At 42.5% G+C, this 22,288-nt stretch overlaps 1 protein-coding gene and 1 long non-coding RNA gene across 2 annotated transcripts in view; one reads left to right on the forward strand and one right to left on the reverse strand.

The window, feature by feature from the left end:
* RAB8B (RAB8B, member RAS oncogene family) overlaps nt 1-15,991 on the forward strand; it is a 37,866-nt gene extending 21,875 nt beyond the window's left edge. Inside the window, exons 2-8 of the mRNA XM_083412620.1 lie at nt 2,983-3,043; nt 4,203-4,263; nt 6,642-6,719; nt 7,493-7,582; nt 9,434-9,499; nt 10,170-10,220; nt 12,059-15,991. Coding sequence (XP_083268746.1) covers nt 2,983-3,043; nt 4,203-4,263; nt 6,642-6,719; nt 7,493-7,582; nt 9,434-9,499; nt 10,170-10,220; nt 12,059-12,151 — 500 coding nt within the window. The 3' untranslated portion in view covers nt 12,152-15,991. The remainder of the gene's footprint in view (nt 1-2,982; nt 3,044-4,202; nt 4,264-6,641; nt 6,720-7,492; nt 7,583-9,433; nt 9,500-10,169; nt 10,221-12,058) is intronic.
* The window catches only part of LOC310664293, a 99,446-nt gene extending 81,284 nt beyond the window's left edge, over nt 1-18,162 (reverse strand). Inside the window, exon 1 of the long non-coding RNA XR_014504873.1 lies at nt 18,125-18,162. This is a non-coding gene — a long non-coding RNA (uncharacterized lncRNA). The remainder of the gene's footprint in view (nt 1-18,124) is intronic.
* Between the last annotated feature and the right edge of the window lie 4,126 nt (nt 18,163-22,288).

Raw genomic sequence — 22,288 nt, forward strand, 5'->3', positions numbered from 1 at the left:
TTTAGAGTAAGAGAATTTAGGGGTTGCATATAATCTATGCACACCAGATGTAGGCTTAAACATAAGCTTGTAGGCACCAGTCCTTCCTATGGGATGGAATCCTTTCTGTGTGCAGGAGAAAGATGTTTTAAGCAGATAGTTCTTATCTCTAGGTTAAAATTCTCAAATTTGCTATAAACAAGACCACAAGAACCCACTGACAGCATATGAATCAATATGGCTAACTTGACACAACAACCCACCCATGCAAACAAAACTCACTCACAAAACTGTAGGCAACCACCCATACCCTGGGCCCCCCAACCTCTCTCAACACCAATGAAAACTAATACAGTGGTACCTCGGGTTAAGAACTTAATTCATTCTGGAGGTCCGCTCTTAACCTGAAACTGTTCTTAACCTGAAGCACCACTTTAGCTAATGGGGCCTCCTGCTTCTGCCGCGTGATTTCTGTTCTCATCCTGAAGCAAAGTTCTTAACCTGAGGTACTATTTCTGGGTTAGCGGAGTCTGTAACCTGAAGCGTCTGTAACCCAAGGTACCACTGTAAATGAATAGAAAGAGAACCTACTGACATGAAACTGACACAAAAACCTTGCACACATACCATATACCCCCACCTTGCGCTCTCTCCCCAACTATCTTCTCCCCCAAACTTTTACTGCATCAAAGTCTCACATCGAATATAACTGATCTGTAGAAAGGACTTTACAATCTGAAAATAAAAACAATGTATGTACTTTTGCAACCCCACAAAATCTTTGATAAAGAAACAATTTAAAAATTGCTTTAAAATTGGGGTGGACAAGTAAGGACAGCCATCCAGTAACTCTCAATGCTATGTCTACTACAGTGGTACCTTGGGTTAAGTACTTAATTCTTTCTGGAGGTCCGTTCTTAACCTGAAACTTTTCTTAACCTGAAGTACCACTTTAGCTAATGGGGCCTCCTGCACTATTTCTGGGTTAGCGGAGTCTGTAACCTGAAGCATATGTAACCTGAGGTACCACTGTATATTAGTTGTCAACAGCAAGTGGACTGCCAAGCCAAGTCTCAATTTTTCTAATTTAATTATCATTAAACTTTCACATGCGTTGCCATTTTGTGCTGATTACTGTGATGGCAATGGTTGCTGTTTTGAGTATGTTTATGAAAGGTAGGATATAAGTTAAACACTCATAGATCAAGGGGAAAGAGTTCAAGACTTTACATATCAGTCAGGAGTTGTGGGAGTAAGAACACACAGGAAAAGGTGGAACTTAGCAACAGAAGTGAGCTGTTTTGAGTGAAATGTCATCTTTATTAGCAGAAGCCATGTCAAGACTCTTGTCTGATGTTAACTCTTCAGTTATATTTTTTGAAGTTAACTGCTCATTTTAGGTCTTTCTGGAGTAGTCCAGGGCTCAGAAATTTATTCCATTGCAACAAAAGGAATACCGTGTTAGCTTCAGTCACAGTACAGAAAATATCTATTGCTTATTCCATTTTCATTCTGCTATACTACACATTTTATCTGCAATACCGTTCACTATTATTAAATGCAAGCTCTTCATGCCCTTGACAGATAAATTTGTACAATGGATTTTAACACTGGGAATTCTTTGGAACTGTTTGTTGAGAAGCGTTGATCACTTTATTGGGGGGAGGTGGGCAGAGAATAGTCTCCATGGATGCATTTGGAATAGGTTTGACTCTGGAAGTGGTTAGTCACTTCATGATGTGTAAAATGGCTGCCTTTTGGATTCTGCATGACTAGAAAGCAAGTCTGCTTAGACTTACATATGTAGCTTTAGGAAGCAGTCAGATCTGTTTCAGACCCACTCTGCGTTTTTCCAGTTCTACTCATTATTCAGAACCAAATTAAACCTGTTAAAAACAAAGTTCTTTCCCCCCTCCCATTCACTGTAATGGATATTTTTAAAAGAGCAATATAATCACCAGTTGCACAGAAGTGGATGAAATTTTGAGGAACCCATCCAGAGTGAATTAAGCCTGTCAAGTTGTAGGCTCCTTTTACCTTTTTTTAAAAAAATGAAATAGTTTTCTGCCAGATTTGGATATCATTTGCAGGTATAGTCACCCCTTCTCAGGGGATGAAACCTGTTAAATTTCAGAACAATATCTGCAACAGACAGGCCTTACTCTTTAGAGGTGGCTGGAGTAGGAACCATAGGGTGGTGTAATGGTTCTAGGGGTTGCTCGTGTGTAAGTTGCCGTTACTCCTGGCTAGGTTGCCTGGTTGAACCCTTTCTGTCTGGACAGCCTCAAGTTCCGTGGCTGCCTCAGTCGCTGGCAGAATCCGTCAGTGGGCGTTTCTTAAACCTCTTCCAGCATAAAAGCTGTTTGACGCGCAGTTTCCTCCCCCTTTGCCTGCGCGGAAGTTTTCTGCGCAAAGTGGGTGTGGGCAGCGGAGTACTCGTGCCCTCTCCGCTGGTCTCCTGCGAAGAGTCCTGGAGCCACCTCTCCAATTCCCCCATCTCCCCCCTTTCTCCACTGGTGTTACGCTGATTTCCTTCCCCAGCGGATGGGCTACCTCTCTCCCTACTGGGACTCTCTCCACCATTCCTCTGGAGCCTCCTCTCCGCCTCCCGCTCCGATGGCAGTTCCCTGACAGGTGGGGTGGGGGAGTTTATGGCTCTCCAGGAAAATCTGGGGCAGAGAAAATGTCATCACAATCCCCAGCAAGGAACAACAAGAGTCATTGGTAGGAGTGAACTTCTGTCTACCACCAAAGTAGGGTTACAGCTGCTTCTCCACAGAAGAGGCAGGAAAGTCCCATTGTGAAAGTGAAGTTCCACTCACACTTCTCCAGAGCCCAGCAAGTGTGAGACTGGAAGTCCTCTTTCAGTAACGCTGAGAATTCTAAACTTCAGCATTTACAGAGTTCTCTCTGCCTACCACGATGATAGACAATATCTAATTTGAGAGCAAAGCAGCAGAAACCTGCAGAATCCTAATTAACACAAATCTGTCTTTCCCTCAGGAATTGATTTTAAAATCAGAACAATAGAACTAGATGGGAAGAAAATCAAACTACAGATATGGTAAGTTTTTTAAAAATGCAACTTGCCTCTGGAGCTAGAGACTTCAGATCATGTTTGTAAATTTCACACTCCTAGTAAAATCAAAGTGCCTTGAATGTGACAACCAGTGGCTGCAACATCTGGGTACTCCCACTGATGACAGAGAAACTTAGTTCCCTCCCAAGATTGTTAAAGAAGCATCCTGTATGTACTCAGCAGACAGCATGAGAAGATCTCCTCACACAATATAAAATCAGCTCCACTCGTCCACCTTCCTAGCAAAAGAACGTAGAAGCTGAGATCACTGCACTTGGAATGGAAAGATTGCACTGATAAAACCGCCATTTAATTAAATGCATACAGTTGGGGGAGATGGTGCACATGGATGAAAACCAAATTGTACATGTAAGGGCTGTACTTGGCAGTAACTTCTATTAAAAGTAAGCCTTGCTTCCAAATGTGTCAGGGATTTAACTATAAAACTACTGTCTAGATCAGCCTTCAACCTGGTGTTTTGCAGATTGTACTGGCTAGGGCTGATGCAGGTTGTAGTTTGTAACACATGAAGGGGTTGGGAAAGGCTAATCTAGAACCTTATTGCTTGTAAATACAGCTTGCATAACTTGTACTTTGAATGCAAATGTATTGAGAACGAGGCTGTAACATTTTGCTTAATTGTACTTGTCCAACGTAGAATGTAATTGCAAGGCACTTGTAGAATTGTCTCATTTATTTTTAAATTGTTCAGCCCAGACACTAAGATCCAGCGCCGAGGGCCTTCTGGCGGTTCCCTCATTGCGAGAAGTGAGGTTACTTGGAACCAGACAGAGGGCCTTCTCGGTAGTGGCACCCGCCCTGTGGAACACCTTCAGATGTGAAGGAAATAAGCAGCTATCCTATCTTTAAAAGACATCTGAGGGCAGCCCTGTTTAGGGAAGTTTTTAATATTTAATGCTGTACTGTTTTTAACGTTTGATTGGGAGCCGCCCAGAGTAGCTGGGGAAACTCAGCCAGATGGGCGGGGTATAAATAATAAATTATTATTATTATTATTATTATTATTTAATGGAAAGGTCCTCATTAAGGGCATTGGTATTGGATGGGGGTGGGGTGTGAGCGCTGAATTCCTCTCCAACCCCCCCCCCCAACCCCCATTTCTTACATCTGTTTTGGTTTACAGGGATACTGCTGGTCAGGAAAGATTCCGCACCATTACAACTGCATACTACCGAGGAGCCATGGTCAGTGCTCTTTTTCATGCATAGTTTTTCAACTGTTATAAAAAGATATCAGCATCTCACTTTTGATTATCAAGTATATACTGTTGAAGATAAATATTTTGCCTTGCTTGACAGAAGAGCTGTTTCGTGTATCTGTCTTCTAAAATCCTGTTTCGAAACATGATGATGGGAGTAGTTTTTCACAGAAGATTTTAGATTTTGGACCAGAGCTCTCCAAACTCTTTGTGTTGGTGACACACCTTATTTAGACATGCATCATTTTTGTGACACAGTATTTCAGTTTTACTAGCAAACTAACCCCTTTCTAGCCCTGGGAGGAGCATGGGGAGCATTCGTGCACATACCTACACACTGCAGCCAACATACCAACATGTTTGTAAAGCTGTGTTTTAATCCAACACCCAACACCCATCCAGTGTTAAAAATTCAGATATATATAAGCTAATTGCCAAATGACACCCTAAACCTAGTTTATAGTTGCCACAACAGAATGTATAGGCACTATTGGGGGGGGGGAATAAAATTGGTATTGTTATTGTCGTCGTCATCATCATTTCTGTACCACTTTATATTTTAAACAAAAGATCTCAAAGCAGTTTACAGCACAATAAAACATCAAATAAAACAATCCAGAATAAAACAAATTAAAGCTTCAAGAAAAATATTTCAGATCCTTCTCAAAGTGGCATTTTGTTTGCCCCATATTTATTTACCTACTTAATTTTTATAGCTGCCCCATAGCAGAAGTACTCTAGGAAGGCAGTATGGTGTAGTGGCTAGAGTGTCAGACTGGAAGATCATGGTTCAAATACCCAGAATCATGAAGCTCACTGGGTGACCTTGGGCCAGTCACAGCCTCTTAACCTGCCTCACAGGATCGTTGTAGGGATTAACTGAGGAGGGGATGAATCATGTGCTCCTTGGAGAAAAAGGTGGGAAATACATGCAATAAATAAGCTATTCTGCTTATCTACCGTATTTTTCGCTCCATAAGACGCACCAGACCATAAGGCGCACCTAGTTTTGGAAGTAGGAAAACAAGAAAAAATTATTCTGAATCCCAGAACAGCAAGAGGGATCTGGCTCCTGGGATACCGTGTGGCTGTTCTGGCTTCTGGGATAACCGTGCCAAGCCTCTTCAGGGCAGCAGGATGAAGGCTTCCCTGCTGTGCGGGGCTAAGGCAGTAGCCAGGACAGCAAGCGAGATCACTGCATAGCGATCCCTCATGCTGTCCTGGCTTATGGGATAGCCGCGTGCAGCCTCTCCCGGGCAGTGGGATGAAGGCTCCCCCTGTCCGAAGAGGCTGTGCGCAGCTAAGGCAGAAGCCAGGACAGGCGTGTCGCTGAAGGGGCGCTGTGCAGTTCTCCCTCTGCGCAACGCCTCTCCTTCGCAGGAGAGGCACTGCGCAGAGAGGGAGAACTGCACAGTGCCCCTTCAGTGAAGCTGGAGAAGGAACAGAAGGAGACCCTTCTGTTCCTCCTCCGGCTTCCAGGACAGGCGCCTCGCTGGAGAGGTGCTGCACAGAGAGGGAGAGCTGCGCAGCGCCCCTTCGTCGAAGCGGGAGAAGGAACAGAAGGGGCTCCGTTCCTCCTCCCGCTTCGCTGAAGGGGCGCTGCGCAGCTCTGCTTCTCTGCGCAGTGCCATTTGCTCCATAAGACGCGCTCACATTTCCCCTTACTTTTTAGGAGGAAAAAGTGTGTCTTATGGAGCGGAAAATATGGTACAGTGGTGCCCCGCAAGACAAATGCCTCGCAAGACGGAAAACCCGCTAGACGAAAGGGTTTTCCGTTTTGGAGGTGCTTCGCAGGACGAATTTCTCTATGGGCTTGCTTCGCAAGACGAAAATGTCTTGCGATTCCTGGGGTTTTTCCCCCGCTCCCCACCCCCTTTTTCTAAGGCACTAAGCTGCTAAAGCCTTTTAGCAGCTAATCCACTAATCCCTTAAGCCGCTAATAGCTGCTAATAGCCGCTAATAGCGCTAATCCACTAATGGGCTTGCTTCGCAAGACGAAAAAACCGCTAGACGAAGAGACTCACGGAACGGATTCTTTTCGTCTTGCGAGGCACCACTGTACTTAAGAAAGCTGGAGGGGTCAGCCAGATGGAGATGTCAGACACCAACCTGGCATCCAAGGATCTCCACATAGTCACAGTTGGACCCGTGCCAGTTGCAAAATGCGCCTAGCATCTGAGGAATTTCTATCACTGCTCCCATCATCCCTGTTGGCTTCAGAATACAATTGGGAACTGTTTCCTGGTGGTTGGTTTTTCCATTAATACCTGGTTGACCACTGTGAGAACAGGATGCTGAACTTGATGGGCCTTTGGCTTGAATCCAGCAGCCAAGCACTTACGTTCTTACTCTGTTTTTTTGTAGGGTATTATGCTGGTTTATGATATCACAAATGAGAAGTCCTTCGACAACATTAAAAACTGGATAAGAAACATAGAAGAGGTATGTATCTACAAGGGAACAACCAGCTTTGAGTGCTAGCTCAAATTTCACCAACATCATCTCTTAAATTGCACAGTAACAGGACAGCTGATGCCATGTCAGTGGGAAGTGGGGGCAAAGTGACTGTGATTCACTGGTAGGATTCAAGTGAAATGTTTTTACAGGATATCAGGTAAATCCACACACAAAAAGTGGTGGAGGGAAGAATAAATTGATTCTGGCTGCTTTCTTTGGGCAGTATTAGATGAGGGTATCCCCCGCACCCCGATGGAATAGAGATGAAACAGGGACATGGTAATAAAAATGTAATGGTGTATATTGATGGTCTATCTACTCTTGAGCATACATGGTTGGATAATATTTTAATTTTTATGTTTGAATAATGGCACTTAGAGATCCCTTTCTAATAGTTGAGCATTTTGTTAAGCTCTGGGCTAAACTTTTATTTATTTTCTCACATAGCTGAAGCTTTTTTACCACTTGGTGCTTATTTAACCACCAGCATGAGGCCCTGCATTTTGACACAGTCCTTGCTCTGCAAAATTAAACAATGAAAGTTTAAAAGACAGAGTTAAAGGAAGAGGTGGTTTCTCAAAAGATGAATTAATCAGACAATTCTTAATGAGCAAAAGATAGCTGGTTTTATTCTGATATAATTAAAAATGTGTGAATTTGTGCTTTGTGTTGCCTCTGAATAGCTTAGTTCTTGTTATGTATCTGACATATCAAGATTTTGTGACTTGGCTGTTCTTGCTGTTTCTCCCTCTGTTCAGCATGCATCTTCAGATGTAGAAAGAATGATCCTGGGTAATAAATGTGATATGAATGAGAAAAGACAAGTTTCAAAAGAAAAAGGAGAAAAGGTAAATCTAGTTTGATCAGAACTCTCTGGATATTTTTTCACCTTCCTGACCTGATGCCTTTTTCTTTCTTGCACCCATTTTCATTTTGAGGCAATGAGTGATGCAGAAGCAAAGTGTTCTCAATACTTTGATTTGGGGATGGTCTCTGAGCAAACGGGTGGCGCTGTGGTCTAAACCACTGGGCCTCTTGGGCTTGCTGATTGGAAGGTTGACTGTTTGAATCCATGCAACGGGGTGAGCTTCTGTTTCTCTGTCCCAGCTTCTGCCAACCTAGCAGTTTGAAAGCATGCAAGTAGATAAATAGGTACTGCTGTGGCAGGAAGGTTAAAGGCATTTCCATGTGCTCTGGCACTCATCACGGTGTCCCATTGCACCAGAAGCAGTTTAGTCATGCTGGCCAGAAAGCTGTCTGTGGACAAATGCTGGCTCCCTTGGCCTGAAAAGTGAGATGAGCGCCACAACCCCACAGTCGCCTTTGACTGAACTTAACTGTCCAGGGGTCCTTTACCTTTCTTTTTTCTTTTTTACCCTTGAGTTCCTTGAGACAGCAGTTTTCCTTGAGCATCTCAGAATCAACATTACCGAGATGAAATATTCATGATAGGACTGTAGGTCATAATATGCTAACCATCAAGTTCATCAAGTAGACAAGCTTAAATCACAAGAGTTTAAATACCCAAGACTAAAGACCTGGCAACACAGATAACAAGCAAAAGATTCAGGACATGAGCCCCTTGAAAGCCCCACGACCATGCAGTCTGGACAGTCATTAACTTTAATTCTTATTTTGTGAATAGACAACAGTTTTAAAAGGTGCCAGTTGAAATCAACTGTATGTTCTCACTTCTACTGTGGTTGTATCTGGGTCACAACCCTTATGTCCTGAACCAGTTTTGATTCTGTTTAGTTTTAGCATTAAAACTCAAAACGTTGAGGTTTGCCTAATGCAGGCTTGAAAACTAACTTCAAGGACTCATTAAAGTAGACTTCAAAACCAATGCAAGCCTTTAACATTCTGTTCAGATCTTAATCTGAATTGAAAGGAATGCCCCATCTCTGCCATTTGGTTCTGACATTTCCTGTGGTGTGTAACTTGGGGAGGGTAATTTGGCACCCCAGCCCCAATTCCGCCCATTCCATCCCTCTCCCCTTGGAGTTAATGGAGTAAAGCTATGATGGAAAGGGGCAGGGAGGGAACATCTTACAAACCAGTTCAATGGAAGGAAGCTGCTCTGTTAGATTGCTGGGGTGGAAGGAATAGGGGTGGAATTCTGCAGGTGATGGGCAAGAGAAGACAGTTTTCCAGTACCTCAATTTGGCTCAGTTATTCAGGTTTTTCCAATTCCTCAGGTAATTTCCAGTTTTAATTCTAGAGCTTCACTCATTTCTAAGAACCCTTAACTGGTGTAAAACACCATTTGGTGTTGCTTGCCATACTGGATAGTATGCTAGCATCTTGGCATAGTTTAGCTTTTCAAAATCAATGAAAATGAAAAAAATAACCCAGCAGGTAACAAGTCAATGCAGAGGCTGCATTCCAGAGGGACACATGGTGCCTCCTCTGTGCCCACGGGATGCTTCAGTCCACTCCAGCGTTGGTGCCCAAATGTATTCCAAGAGGTGAGGCCACCTAAAGGGAAAATGAGCCTGTTTGTGCATCATCTACATGGACCTTTTGCACATTGGCCCCTTTGGATTCCAGTGGAAGAATGTCAGCTTGGAGGTGATAGAGATGGCATTGACTTAGCCATACATTCTGCTTTCTGCTTTTTATCATGCTGTGGTATAGTTGGGCAGTTAAAAACATCCACTTTTTAAAACACTAATGAGTTCTTATTAACACTTTTGCAGTTAGCAATTGATTATGGAATCAAATTTCTGGAAACAAGTGCAAAATCAAGCATAAACGTGGAAGAGGTAAGAGGAGCTACTAACAACCTGGTGAACACCTAGTGGTTAAAATATTTTCTGATGTTGTGTTATAGATGCATTAAACAAAGTCCTATGCTTACACAGATTCTCTTGTGTGGTCTTCTGGGGTGGGGTTCAAATCTTAGTTTGACTTGCTAGCCAGGGATTATTTGTATGGCCACTAACACCTTGCTGAGTACTCTGGGGAAGCAGCATGAGTCCTTTGTACCTCTTTTGCAGTGCTTCCATGGGCATGGGGAAAAGTGGGAATCGGTTATGTGATAAAGCACATGCTTTGCTGCATGCAGATGGGCCCAGGTTCAATCCCAGGCATTTCCATCAAAGAAGATCAGGTAGCAGGTGATAAGAGAGACCCTTTCAGACCCAGAGAAGAACTGTTTGAGCCAAGAACATAGTATTAAATGGGAGTGCTCAGGGGAGTCCATAAAAGAGTGCTTTTACTTTGAGGCATGTTGAGGTCTCAAAGATCCCTTTTAGAAGCCAGTTCCAATAAGACCCAAAGTTTAATGGGACAAAGATTTTTCAACACCAATAAAGGAATTATTGTACTTTTCATTTTTTTAAAAAAAGTGCTTTGCACTCTTAAACGCGTAAGATGTGGTGATTCATTTGTGGGGGGGTTTTCTTACTACTCTCCCTTTTTCCTTGATTCTAGGCTTTCTTCACCCTTGCACGGGATATCATGACAAAACTCAACAAAAAAATGGTTTGTTTCTCTCATTATTTGTATATCATAATTAGTATATTTTCTACCAAATTCTGAGATTCAGAGTGGTGTTCAACTATGTTTTACTGTGAGTCGACCCATTCAAATTAATGAATATGGCTAAGTAAGGCTTATTAATTTCAGTTGGTCTGCTTTGAGTAAGAAACTTAGTTGAATACCATCCCCACAGTTTTACCAGGCAATAGTAGCCAGCAAAATTTTTGTATTTTCAAACATACCTCTCTTCTCCAAAGAGGTGGGATCTTGTCTGTGATATGCTGAGCTTGGGAGGTGCTAGGGGCTCCTGTGAACCTGAACCCAGCAGTGACAAGCTCCCATCTTCCTCAGTCTGGAGCTGAGATAGAGACTGGTCCTTGTTGGGCTCATCTTCACTCTGGCCCAGATGCTTCCTTTCATGGCGAATCCTTGACTTTGTGCAGGAAGGAACTCCTTGATCAATCTAATGCTTTTTGTTTCATTTGGAACTGGAAACAACATTATAGCCTAGAACAAACTCAAAACAAAAGAAGTTCATACCATTGTTTTGTGCAGATTTTGAACAAATTATGTATGTAGTGTGCCAATGTTGCACATGGCAGTGGGAATATGAAGATTACATTCCTTTCCATATGCTCAAAAGCAACATTCTGCACAGTTTCTTCTCAAGGTCTGCAGTTAGGAGGCCCCTAGCCAAACATTTGTAAAGCTTGGAACTGGCCTGCAATGGTACTAGAGCTTATCTGGTGACATCCCACAGGTATTTTGTTTAACCTTTTGGCTTTCCACATCTAAATGGCTGCAGCTTGTCTTCCTTAGAGGAATCTCTTAAGTGCCAGTGAGTTTGCATCTGAAGATTCCCTGATTCCTGCCTCCACCCCCACAGTGTAATATAAAAGATGTGCCACAACATTTGCTTTTTTAATGGGAACTTGTGCACACATCTTCATGAGGCCTTTCCATTAAGTAGTGGGCTCAGAGACAGCCTTGCTATTAAGACATTAGATCTTAGGTGCATTAGAGGTAGCAAAATAGAGCATGCAGGTCTGAACCCTTGCGCCATCCTCCAGGAAGTGCTCCTGCACAAGCCTTGCTGAAACACGTGGGAAATGTGCAAGAAAACAGAAGTACGTAGTTCCCATTTCTTTGAAAGAGGTCTGCTCAGGAGAGTTGCCTGCCGCATTGTGATCTGTTAAAATCAGATGCGGTGCTCTTTGAATTTTCCATTAGATATTCCCCCAACTGCTTCACTTGTCTTGTACTACAAAGGGATGCAATTTTGCTCCTGTTTGTGTTCAAAACCACCCAATAAGCTAGATTCCCTCCTACAGGGGAAAGAGGCCCCAGTTGTCCTGCTCAGGAATAAGGTTTTCTCACTTGACATGGAACTGCCTTTGCCTCCTGTGATACCTTGATTGTACTGACAGCCAAAGACCCACTTGCTTATCTGTCCTTTAAGGAAACTTGAACATGTCTGATCAGTCATTATTCCTAGTTTGCTGCACTGTGAATTCTGAATTAATTTGTATGATGTTTTAAGGCCTTTTTTTGTATTTTTTGGCTTGTCTGTCTTCCACCCTAATCTGCTAAGGGAGGAAGGCCAGGATTTAAATATAGTGACATAAAGAAAGCAAGGCTGTCCTGTGTAGTGCCCATGTACAGGAGGCATAATCAAGCTGAATCCTCTCTATCATGAACTTTAGGAATGGAATTTTTTCAATGGAATAGTTTTTCATTGGATTTGAGTTTTGTTTGGAGGGGAGGCAAAAAAATCCAAAGGATTTGTTCATTCGGCGACAATAATACACCTTAAATCTTCTTCTTCTTCTGTCTCTCCTTAGAATGACAACAGTTCAGCAGGTGCAGGTGGACCAGTGAAAATAATGGAAAACAGATCAAAGAAGAGCAGCTTCTTTCGATGCACACTGCTTTGATGAACTCCTAATAATAGACTGCAGCATACCTAGAGAGAGAGAAAACCCTTTTCCTGCTTCTCTGAAAGCACAGGCTCACCTGGCCTCAGAGCTGTTACCACCAGGCTGCTGCTGAGAGCTCTGTTTGAATGTAGAGTGTGCTAAACCAAGAGAGAAAAGGATTTTGGTTCGCTCTGCTTCTCAGCAAGTCGGGCTCCCTCTTCTCAAACACGGAAGCTGTGAAGTTGAGAGACACACGTGCAGGAGCTAAATCTTCTTTATTACTTTGTTTCACTGCCTGCTTCAAAAGCTGCTAAGTTTTTCTTTGCACACTCATATTTGCCCTCTGTTGCCTGCTAGAGCACAGTCTTAACACTTGTCTTTGCACAGCTTTCTTTCTTTTTGTTCTGGTAAGCATTCCCTAGCATTTCACCCAGCTGTAGTATAAAGGGATCAGGTTGGGTCCCATACTGAATACAGAGGGCATGGCCGTAGATGCAGCACCCATGCTCAGAGGGTCACCATAGAGCCAATAGAATTCTGCCTACAATTATTCATGGGCATCACAAGAGGCCCTTGGAGCTCTGTGTGCTTCCTATATCCCCAGCCAGTTGCCCTCCTCAACTCAGTGTAATTTACTTGTGCTCTGTCAAGGCAAAAGGGAGGGCTAGATGGCATGTAGGCGGAGACCTCCCACCAACACTGTGGCTCCTCATACTGCCTTGTGTACTTAATAAGAAGGGGCAGGAGGGCTGAAAGCCCCGCACCTGGTGGCCTGGAATATGGCTCTAGTATTTTTCTCAGGCATAGAAATATGTCTGCAACATAAATGTGGTTTTGTAGCCTGGTGTTGGAAAGCTTAACACCCCAGGCACTTAAAATTTCTATTTGGGCTTGCCACTTTTGTTTGACAAATACACGGATCTGTTTATATGGAAATGAACATTTTTTCTGAATGTATGGTGTTGAATTTCTATGTACAGAAGGTGTACTGGAACCACTTACAGTATCTCTTACATCAATCCAATTTCACTTCTATTTCATGCTGTATTCAGTTGAACTGGAAGGCACTCAGTTCTCTCTTGAATGCAACTATTCCTGTGTATAAAGGTTCCTGTTTCAGCCTGTTGAATATTAATAGAAAAAGCACACACAACATGTGTAACTATCCCCTCTAGCTTTCAGTCCCTTTTTCAAAAAGCATAGTCACGGTCCTCCTGATAATGACCTTCCATGAATCTTGAGGCAACTGGTGTTGGTTCAGACATTTAGAACAGATATAAACTTAGCTGCCTTTCTCACTTAACTGAGACTCCCATACCAGCCTATTTCACCACTATTTAAATTATTTATAAAATGTTGAGTTACTTTAAATACAGGTGCTTTAGTTCTATTGATGTGCCAAACATGGACCTTTGTAAGTTAAAACTTAACACAACCTTGATGACACCCCAGCTCCATGAGCTGCTGTTGTGGAACATGTCCCATTAGCTAGCCAAATCGGCACACAACGTTGCATCCTTTTAGAGGGTCAAATGTCAATATAATTCTAAGCATATCTTGCGTCATTCAAGGTGAATAGGTTGGCCACTGGCACTCTGTAACATAACATTGGTTGAGCGGGTTAGAGAAAACATTCCTGTGGAGTTGTGAATTTTTGCACACTCTTCCTGCCCCTCTGTTTATAATCCTAACAATATTGCTCCAATTACCTCTTGGATTGCAGCATCTGGGTTGATGCATGGAAAGAGGAGTGTATCCAACAGGAATATTAAACAGCAAAACACAAATATGTCTGATTGCTGTAGGTCCCATGCTTGGACTAAAGTGTTGTGGTTCTTGCTTTATAACACAAAGTGCTTTTTGGGGGGCAAGTGTGACTCCACCCACGATGAATGTCCATCTTTTTTCCACATCTGACTTCTTTGTATTGTAATCTGTATCTCAGGGGGTTTGTCTGAAAGCCAAAACTGACAAGTTCTGTGGTTCCTTTTGGCAGATTTTCTTTGCTTATGTTTCCTCTTTGTTGGCATCATACTTCACATCTTGGTTCTATGTACGAACATTTAGTCTCTATGAACTTCCCTTTGAGAGAGCCTATAACTAGTTGAATTTATATAAAGTGCTTCTTGAAGCAGCAGCAAATTGGGGTATCTACTCTGTTTTATTTTAAAAAATATCTTGCTATTTTCTTACTTCTAGCTGTGCTAAAATGTACATAATTTGAGTAAGACCATAGGAAATTCACTTTAAAATTGGTGTAAGGATGCCACACACAGTTCACTTTCCCTCATTGTTAATATTGTTAATATTTAGTTTTATCCTGTCAAAATATTAGTGACAGAATAGTCTGTTCCCTGCTGAAGTTCTGAAAATATTTGTTTCATACGGAAACAACTTTAGTCTTAAGGAAATGTTGGTATAGCCTATGCAGCAGTATTAAGTGCTATGGCTGCACTTCAAACTTTTCATAATGGTTGATTTAGCCCATTTTTCTACAAATAATATGCCTTGTCGAACTGCATTTTACAGTGTAAATCAGCTGATTGTCCGCGTCAACTTATTTCCTTGAGTGCTCGAGGCAAACAGGCAAACTATGATGGTATGGGGACTGCCTTTGCCTTCAATGCTTGATGCATTTCTTACCCCAGAACAAGTCTTGTGTTGGGTGTTAACCCTGCAAAAGACAACATTCTTCCATTTAGCTAATAGTTGGTTTAGATTCCCCAACTGTTGTCTTTTCTTCATGATACAACACATTTAGCCTTGCTCTGCAGAACTCACCCATTTAAATGAAGGGCAAACCTTGATACGCTTTCCAGAGCAGAAAGCATACACTCTCTTTCCATTCTTAGTTTTTTGTCGTTTACTACTGACTTTCTAAAAAGAGAGTGCAATTTTAAAACATGCATCTGTGCTTAGCTAAACTTGTTGATCCATCAAAGCATTGTCTCTCTTCCAGTTGACATTTTATAGCTTAAATGCTTGGTTTTAAGTTTCATACATCTGGTTAGACTTGGATTCCTGTGTGGCATATGAAATATAATCTCTTTTTGAACTTGGTGTTCTCTCTGTACCATACTTGTAAAATACTTGCTAGCCTTTTTTGAGAAGTGTTGTTTTTTTAAATAAATGGGGTATTTACCTGTCCCAAGTGCATTCCCACTTCTCACTTACTTGCAAATTCAATGAATAAAGTCCATTAATTCTGCTAGCCAAAATGGATGTTGTGTTAGACTTTTTTAAATTTTGTCATCAACTTGGTCTGTAACAACTTGAGAGGCTTATGACAGTAGGTTAATGTGCAAACGTGTTTGATAATTATGGAAAGGCTTGATTTAGAGTGAGTGCAATATTTGTAAGGCTAAAGACTGAAGGGGCTAACAGTAAGTCTGGTGTCACCATCTTCTAGTCTTATGCCTTTCAATTTAAAATACATGTCAATACAGGGCTTCTTAGATAAGTTTCCCTAGCTTCTGGGGAATTTGTAGTGTGTTCCTATGGCCTTACAAATATATTTTTCTGCCCAAATATCATGTTTCTCCCTTGAACTTAACAGTTTTAATGAGACATACTAAATTCTGAGAAATAAAGCATGATCCAGAAGAGCCTAATTTTTACATAATTATTCTGCCACGTGTGAAGCACATATTATCCAAAAGCATAAGGTGGAAAAGCTCCGGCAGATAATGTGAACTTGTCGTGTGGTTAACTTGTAAACTTAATCATTAACTGTGTATTGATACTGTGTACAAACAAACAAAAAGACAGAGGGGGAGGGGTATTATTTCAAGTGAACTCTTTTATAACTATGTGCGTCTCAAATAAAATTACATAATTAAATGTTAAGTTTTTATGAAATATACAGTGTGATCAAACAAGTTCTGTAGTGCATTATCATTCTGCCTGATGCATGCTGTTGGGAAAAGAGGTAAGAAACAACTGTTTCCTGAAACTGAATGGATTGATTGAGCACCCTTTGTTGAATAATTCAGGGCATAGCTACAATATGCTTAACCCTGATTGCACACAATTTTCAGAACTACACTCAGAAAAAGTAGCACATTAGATCTACATCCCTGTCCAGATGTTAAATTACAATGCCCATCAACCCTAACTCTTGGCTGGAGCTGATGGGAGTTGTCTTGCAGCATTTGGAGAGTCAGAGGTTCCCTATCCTTTACCCCCTAGCCTTGTCAGGAGATGCCAAGAACTGAGTCTGGAACTGTCTATGTGCAAATTGTGTGCAGTGGTACCTTGGGTTACAGATGCTTCAGGTTACAGACGCTTCAGGTTACAGACTCCGCTAACCCAGAAATAGTACCTCGTTAAGAACTTTGCTTCAGGATGAGAACAGAAATCGTGCTACGGCGGCAGCGGGAGGCCCCATTAGCTAAAGTGGTGCTTCAGGTTAAGAACAGACCTCCAGAACGAATTAAGTTCTTAATCCAAGGTACCACTGTACTCTGCCTCTCAGCTACAGACTTCTCACTTCAATCACCTGTGAATGAACGTATTTCCTGCTTCAGTTTATTCCAATGTGAAAATCTGTAAAAGGTGACTGACACAAACATGGTCTCCAGCTATATTGCATTCATATAAGGATTCTGCTAGTACAGTCACTGCTGGTTTGAAATACAGCAGAATATTGTTACTTTTGGTGGTAAAAAAGGATAACCTTTTGCAAATTCCATTCATATACAAAGCTGCTCAGGGAGCATGCAGCCCAGCTGAATCCTCAGATAAGTGGCTAAAGTTGGAGAGGAGTGGAAAGGAAAACTGGCAGACGTTTCCATGCTTGCTGCAAGACTTCTGTACTAGGGTAGCTAGTACTTGATTGCAGCCTATCAATATATTTTGTTTTGCTTTCACTTCCCTGCTCTTTCTGTTAAATTTATTTGGAGGCATTCCCATTTTATCTTGGCAATAATCTTGTTTAGGTTGAGTGTGAGAGTGACCTAAGCAGCTTCATGGCTGAGCAGGGAGAATAATATTGTGTGTTGAGCTTAGAACTAGAGAGAAGCATTTAAACTGACTGCTAAGTGTGAGAGAAGCTGCTATCTTTACTACTTAATCCCGTGTGTTTGGTTCCCTTCTGTAACACAGCACCAAAGTATCCCCTTTCAGCTGGTGAAGGCAGCCTGCCAGAAGTCCGTGGTTTGAAAACCCTCTATTCCACAACAGTAGCTTATCTGATATTAATGTATTGCTAACCTAGTTTGGGCCTAATGAGTCGTGTTACAAAGGACAACAGGCATGCTTGCATACAGTAGGAATTTCCCTACGCTGGTAGGCTTGAAGACTCATCCCCTTTTCTAAAAGTATCCTGCTCAGTTTTTTTAACTCTGCCAGAACATCTATTTGAAGCTGTGGGGAGTGGTCATTAGGGGCTGAGGTTTCATCAGAATATGGCTGAAACCCTTTCCTAGAGCAGGGATGTTTAAAGGTTCTGGACTTCAGTTGGTTTGACAGCTATGCCTGTTCCTGGATAGGAAGAATTTGGCTACTTCAGTCATGCATTGGTAACCTTGCAAATCAACAGTGGCCAGAGCACCCCATCCCATAATTATGTATTTACAGCAACCTGGACCTACCTGGCTACACCATTCCAGCAGCATTTAATTAGCTAGGTGGGGAGGGGGGTCCAGAGGGAAGGAGGCCAGACATAAGAGGTCAGTAAGTATGATCCCATAATAAAAATAATAAAATTCTATCGGTTCAAGCATATACAGTGGTGCCTCGCAAGACGAAAAGAATCCGTTCCGTGAGTCTCTTCGTCTAGCGGTTTTTTCGTCTTGCGAAGCAAGCCCATTAGCGGATTAGCGCTATTAGCGGTTTAGCGGCTATTAGCGGCTATTAAAGGCTTAAGGGATTAGCGGATTAGCTGCTAAAAGGCTATTAGCACCTTAGTGCCTTAGAAAAAGGGGGTGGGGAGCGGAAACAAAAATTTCGTCTTGCAAAGCAAGCCCATAGCAAATTCGTCCTGCGAAGCACCTCCAAAACGGAAAACCCTTTCGTCTAGCGGGTTTTCCATCTTGCGAGGCATTCGTCTTGCGGGGCACCACTGTATTCAGAAGGCATATTTATTATTATTATTCACGACAATGACAATAATATGAACCGACCCAGACCCCGTGATCATCATATGAGACCCTTAATGTGCTGCCTCTGTGAGAGGTCCAGAAGGTGGCAACCTGAGAAAGCCACTTCCGGCCTGCCCAGGAGGTGGGGTTGCAGGCTTCACGCCCACCCTCACGTGAGCGGGGGCTGGTTGCAGCCCTCGCGAGAGCAGGGGAATCCCGGCCGCGTCTTCCCCCCCAGCCAGCCAATCGGCCGGCTGGGAGGGTGTGGCCTGCCCTATTTAGGGCTGGCGCACAGGGGGCTCGCCCTCTTTGCCGGCTAGCCCCCACGTTTTCCCACCCTCCCTCGCTTTGGATAGGCTTTAGGTAGGTCTCTGACTTTGCTATGGACTTCGGTCTGTCGCCACAAGGGGCATGGTAGGAATTTTTCCCAATTGGCAATTTACAGCCATTTGGTTTTTCGCCTACCTCGTAGCAACTCGTCACAACTCCTCGGCATTGGCGGTTAGACATTGGTAAGAAGGGGTTAAGAGGATGTGGGGGGGGGGGAGGAACGCCATCACCTCCCCCAGTGAACGAAGGGTTGTCCGATAAAGGACTCCGGGGGGCGTGGCCCTGTCCGAAGCCAATGGAGGTGTGGGCCAAAGGCACGTCCCAGAGCGGTGACCCGGGGGAGCCCCTAGTTGACGTGCCTCAGCAGGAGACTCCCCCTCTATGGTGTTAACCCTTCCCGTGTCTCCAGCAAATGGGCTGGAGCCGGATAGTCGATAGGACCAATGCCTAAGCCAATGCCTCTCATTCCTGAATTCAATAAAGTTGTGGCCTAATTCGCCCATTTAACCTTAATTATGATGTCTTGTGTCTTTATTTATCCTGGTGGGGGGCGGGAACTCGCCACGCAACAGGGCCTTTTCTGCAGTGGCTCGCAAAATCTTTAGGCTCTCAGCAAAAATATTTCTCTTCAGCCAGGCAGTCGGCTGATTAACATTCTATGGCTTTTAAATGTGTTTGTGGGATGGAGGTTATTGGCTTGTTTTTGTTTTATTATGTATTTTGTGTTTTCTGTTGCAAACGGCCCCCGGAACTTCAGATGAAGAACGGTAGGTAAATAATAACAACAACAGCTATATAGCTGGGATAGTCAGACTCTTAATCTCAGAGTTGTGGGTTTGAACTCCACATTGGGGAAAAGATTCCTGCGTTGAACTAGATGACCCTGTACAATTCTATTAAATAATTGAAATGGCTATGCTTACATGACACATTTATTGTAAGTGGTCCCTGTTTTGTTGGATTAAAATTAGATTTTTAAAATATGCAGCTATGAGTAAAGTACACATCTCTGCAAGCCATTTCCCCTAATAGAATGCATTTTTGCATGTTGTTTTCACTGATATCTCCATTTCTATGCATACTTTCCCCTAACAGATGCATTGTGCTTGGCTGGAGAACTGCACTGAAAATTAGGATAAGTGCAAATGTTGAAGGACAGACATGTTTCACGTGTTTTGGAAAGTGAATTGGAGAGATTCTGCTTTAAATATGTTCTGGATCCAATTCCCCCTCTATCCTGTGTCAGTCTGCTAAGGTGAGGCGAGGCCTAAACCGATAAGCGGCAAGTTTTGCCCTACTCATTGCAGAGTTTTCTTTAGTCAGCCTTTGTTAGAATCAGATTTTGTTAAAAGAATACAGTAAATAATATTCAGAAAAGCAAACTATTTATGAAAGTACTTCTGCAAAGTTGTTGAGGATAAAAAGCAACAACACTGTAAAACATTTTGGAAAATTTAAAATGCTGGTAGGAAACTGCAAGGGATGGTTCAGATGCAACGCCATTGTGTGGAGCCCATGGATAGAACAGGGGCATGGCAGACCCTCCACACACTGGGATTGCCAAGGGCCTGCGGGAAAAGTCTACGGAGCCCACGCCAGGTTATCCTAGATGTGTCTCGGGATCTTTCCTCTTTGATTTTTAGGTTTGTTTTTATATTGCTCCAGACCTGGCTTGTGGGGGTTTCACATTTATACGCCACTTTCCTCCAAGCAGCTCAAGGTGGCACTCGTGGTTTTCCACGTTTTCATAGAAAAACCTCACTGAGTTAGATGGGACTTAATCCCAGGTAAACGTGCCCCACTGTATTCTTTGGAGGTGATGTCTGGAGGAAAGATGGGGTGGACATGCAATAACATGGGGCTTCCAGATGTAAGTGCAAGCGTTGCCACATTAAAAAATTATCATAATAGTTCTTCTTCTTCCACTATGCACTAAACAAACCAGGTATTTCAGCAAAATTCTTAGTCCTGATTTGTCAAAGTTTAGATAAGAATATCTTTGCTATTTGCTCCATATAGGATTCTGCCACTAGATGGTATCAAATTGCTTCTCCTTGAGATGGCCACATCCCCTTAGTGTTTCAAAAGAAAAACTAAATAGACCATGTGTCTTGAAATACACATCTTGCTACTGTTGAGCAAGTAGCTACAGTTAAAAAAATATCTGCAGGTATATGCATAACTGTTGATCTCTGATATTTCATTTTGCAGTGTGTATAAGTGAGATGTTTCATTTTCTTCACTCAGGCAATTATTTTTGTACCTTTTGACATTACTTTGGTATATTCCCCCTTTCCAAAACATGAATCCCTTTAGCTGGCTACATCTATACTGACTTTATGTTAGCTTGTAATGTTTCTGTTGTTTCTGTCTTAGTTGTGTGTCAGTTAGCCTACTGCTTCTATTTCTGTGCGTGGCAAAAAATGTATTCTAAAAATAATTTAATTTTTGATATCTATACAACTCTAGAAATATTCCCATATTACATTGGTTGGCTGATGTTGGAAGCTGAACGCTGAACAAAAAGACACAATACATTATTGTGGTCTTACACACAGCTGCTGCAGAGATAGCCGCACACAATTTTGCTGCTTTATGAATGTCTTCAGCCCAGTTCTAGTGACTTTTAAAAACTTTTAGCCTTGAAACCCCTAAGAGTCTTAATTTACAATGTATTTGCGAAGTGGCTCATCATAAGCATGGCTGCTTGCTTTTGCTTTTGTTTTATGCTGGTGTTATAAGAATTAGATGTTCATAAATGTACCAAGCAAACACATACAAATATGTAAACCACATGTCTGAAACCCACAGAAAAGTCCTGAAACAATTTTCTCTTTCCCAAAATGACCTCAAATGTTTCTCTGCAAGGTCGAAATAAATGTGAAAAAACCTCCCCATTGTCTCTGTGCTCACAAATCCTTCCTTAAGGGCACATGTAAGATGTGAATAGGATGAACATGTGACCTGAATTCAGGAATTAAGTAGTTATAATAACAAAAGAGTGGCCAAAACCCAGATAATGCAATCAGGTAACCTGCCAGACAGGAGATAACACACTCAGGATTCTGTTTTAGACCACCCCTTCTGTGATGTATGCATGATATATTGGGAGAGGTGGTCCTGGCCTGCACCCATTCTGTGTTGTATGTATGATGTTTCTGGGGGTGGTCTGGAGTGGGCAATTTCAAAAATCTATATAAGGGCGGGCACAACTTTGTTCTGGGTTCCTCCTCTTTCCTGCTTGTGGTGAGTGAGGACCCTGTTGCAACAGATCAATAAAGATCAGGCTTACTAGCTGCTTTGCTTCTCAATATTCTCTGGTTGGCCTCTGTTATTTCTCCTACCAATAGAGAACCTACAAAAGGACTCTATATGGGCTCTTGGGTGCCCCATAAGGGAAAAGGAGCAGTTTTTTCTCTCATAACATTGGCATATTGTCATCATAATGTGATACAAAAAAATTATCTTGCTTATTCATAATCCATTTAATGAACTCCCTGTCTTCTCTTTTAATTGGGTGGTGTGGCTACTTTCCAATAATTACTTTGAGCTAGGGTGTGGAAGCTCAGGCCTGGAGGCCAAATGTAACCCTCTAAGGTGTTTGGCCCTCAAGGCAGTCCCAAGGTCGCCAGCCTTGTTCCACACCCTTCTGAAGTGCAGTTGCCCAGGTAGAGACAGAACTGTAGAGTTAGAAGGGACCCCAAGGGTCATCTAGTCCAACCCCCTGCAATGCAGGTATGATGGA

Source organism: Podarcis tiliguerta, assembly GCF_965153285.1.
Source record: "Podarcis tiliguerta genome assembly, chromosome: 14".
Classification (NCBI taxonomy): Eukaryota; Metazoa; Chordata; class Lepidosauria; order Squamata; family Lacertidae; genus Podarcis; species Podarcis tiliguerta.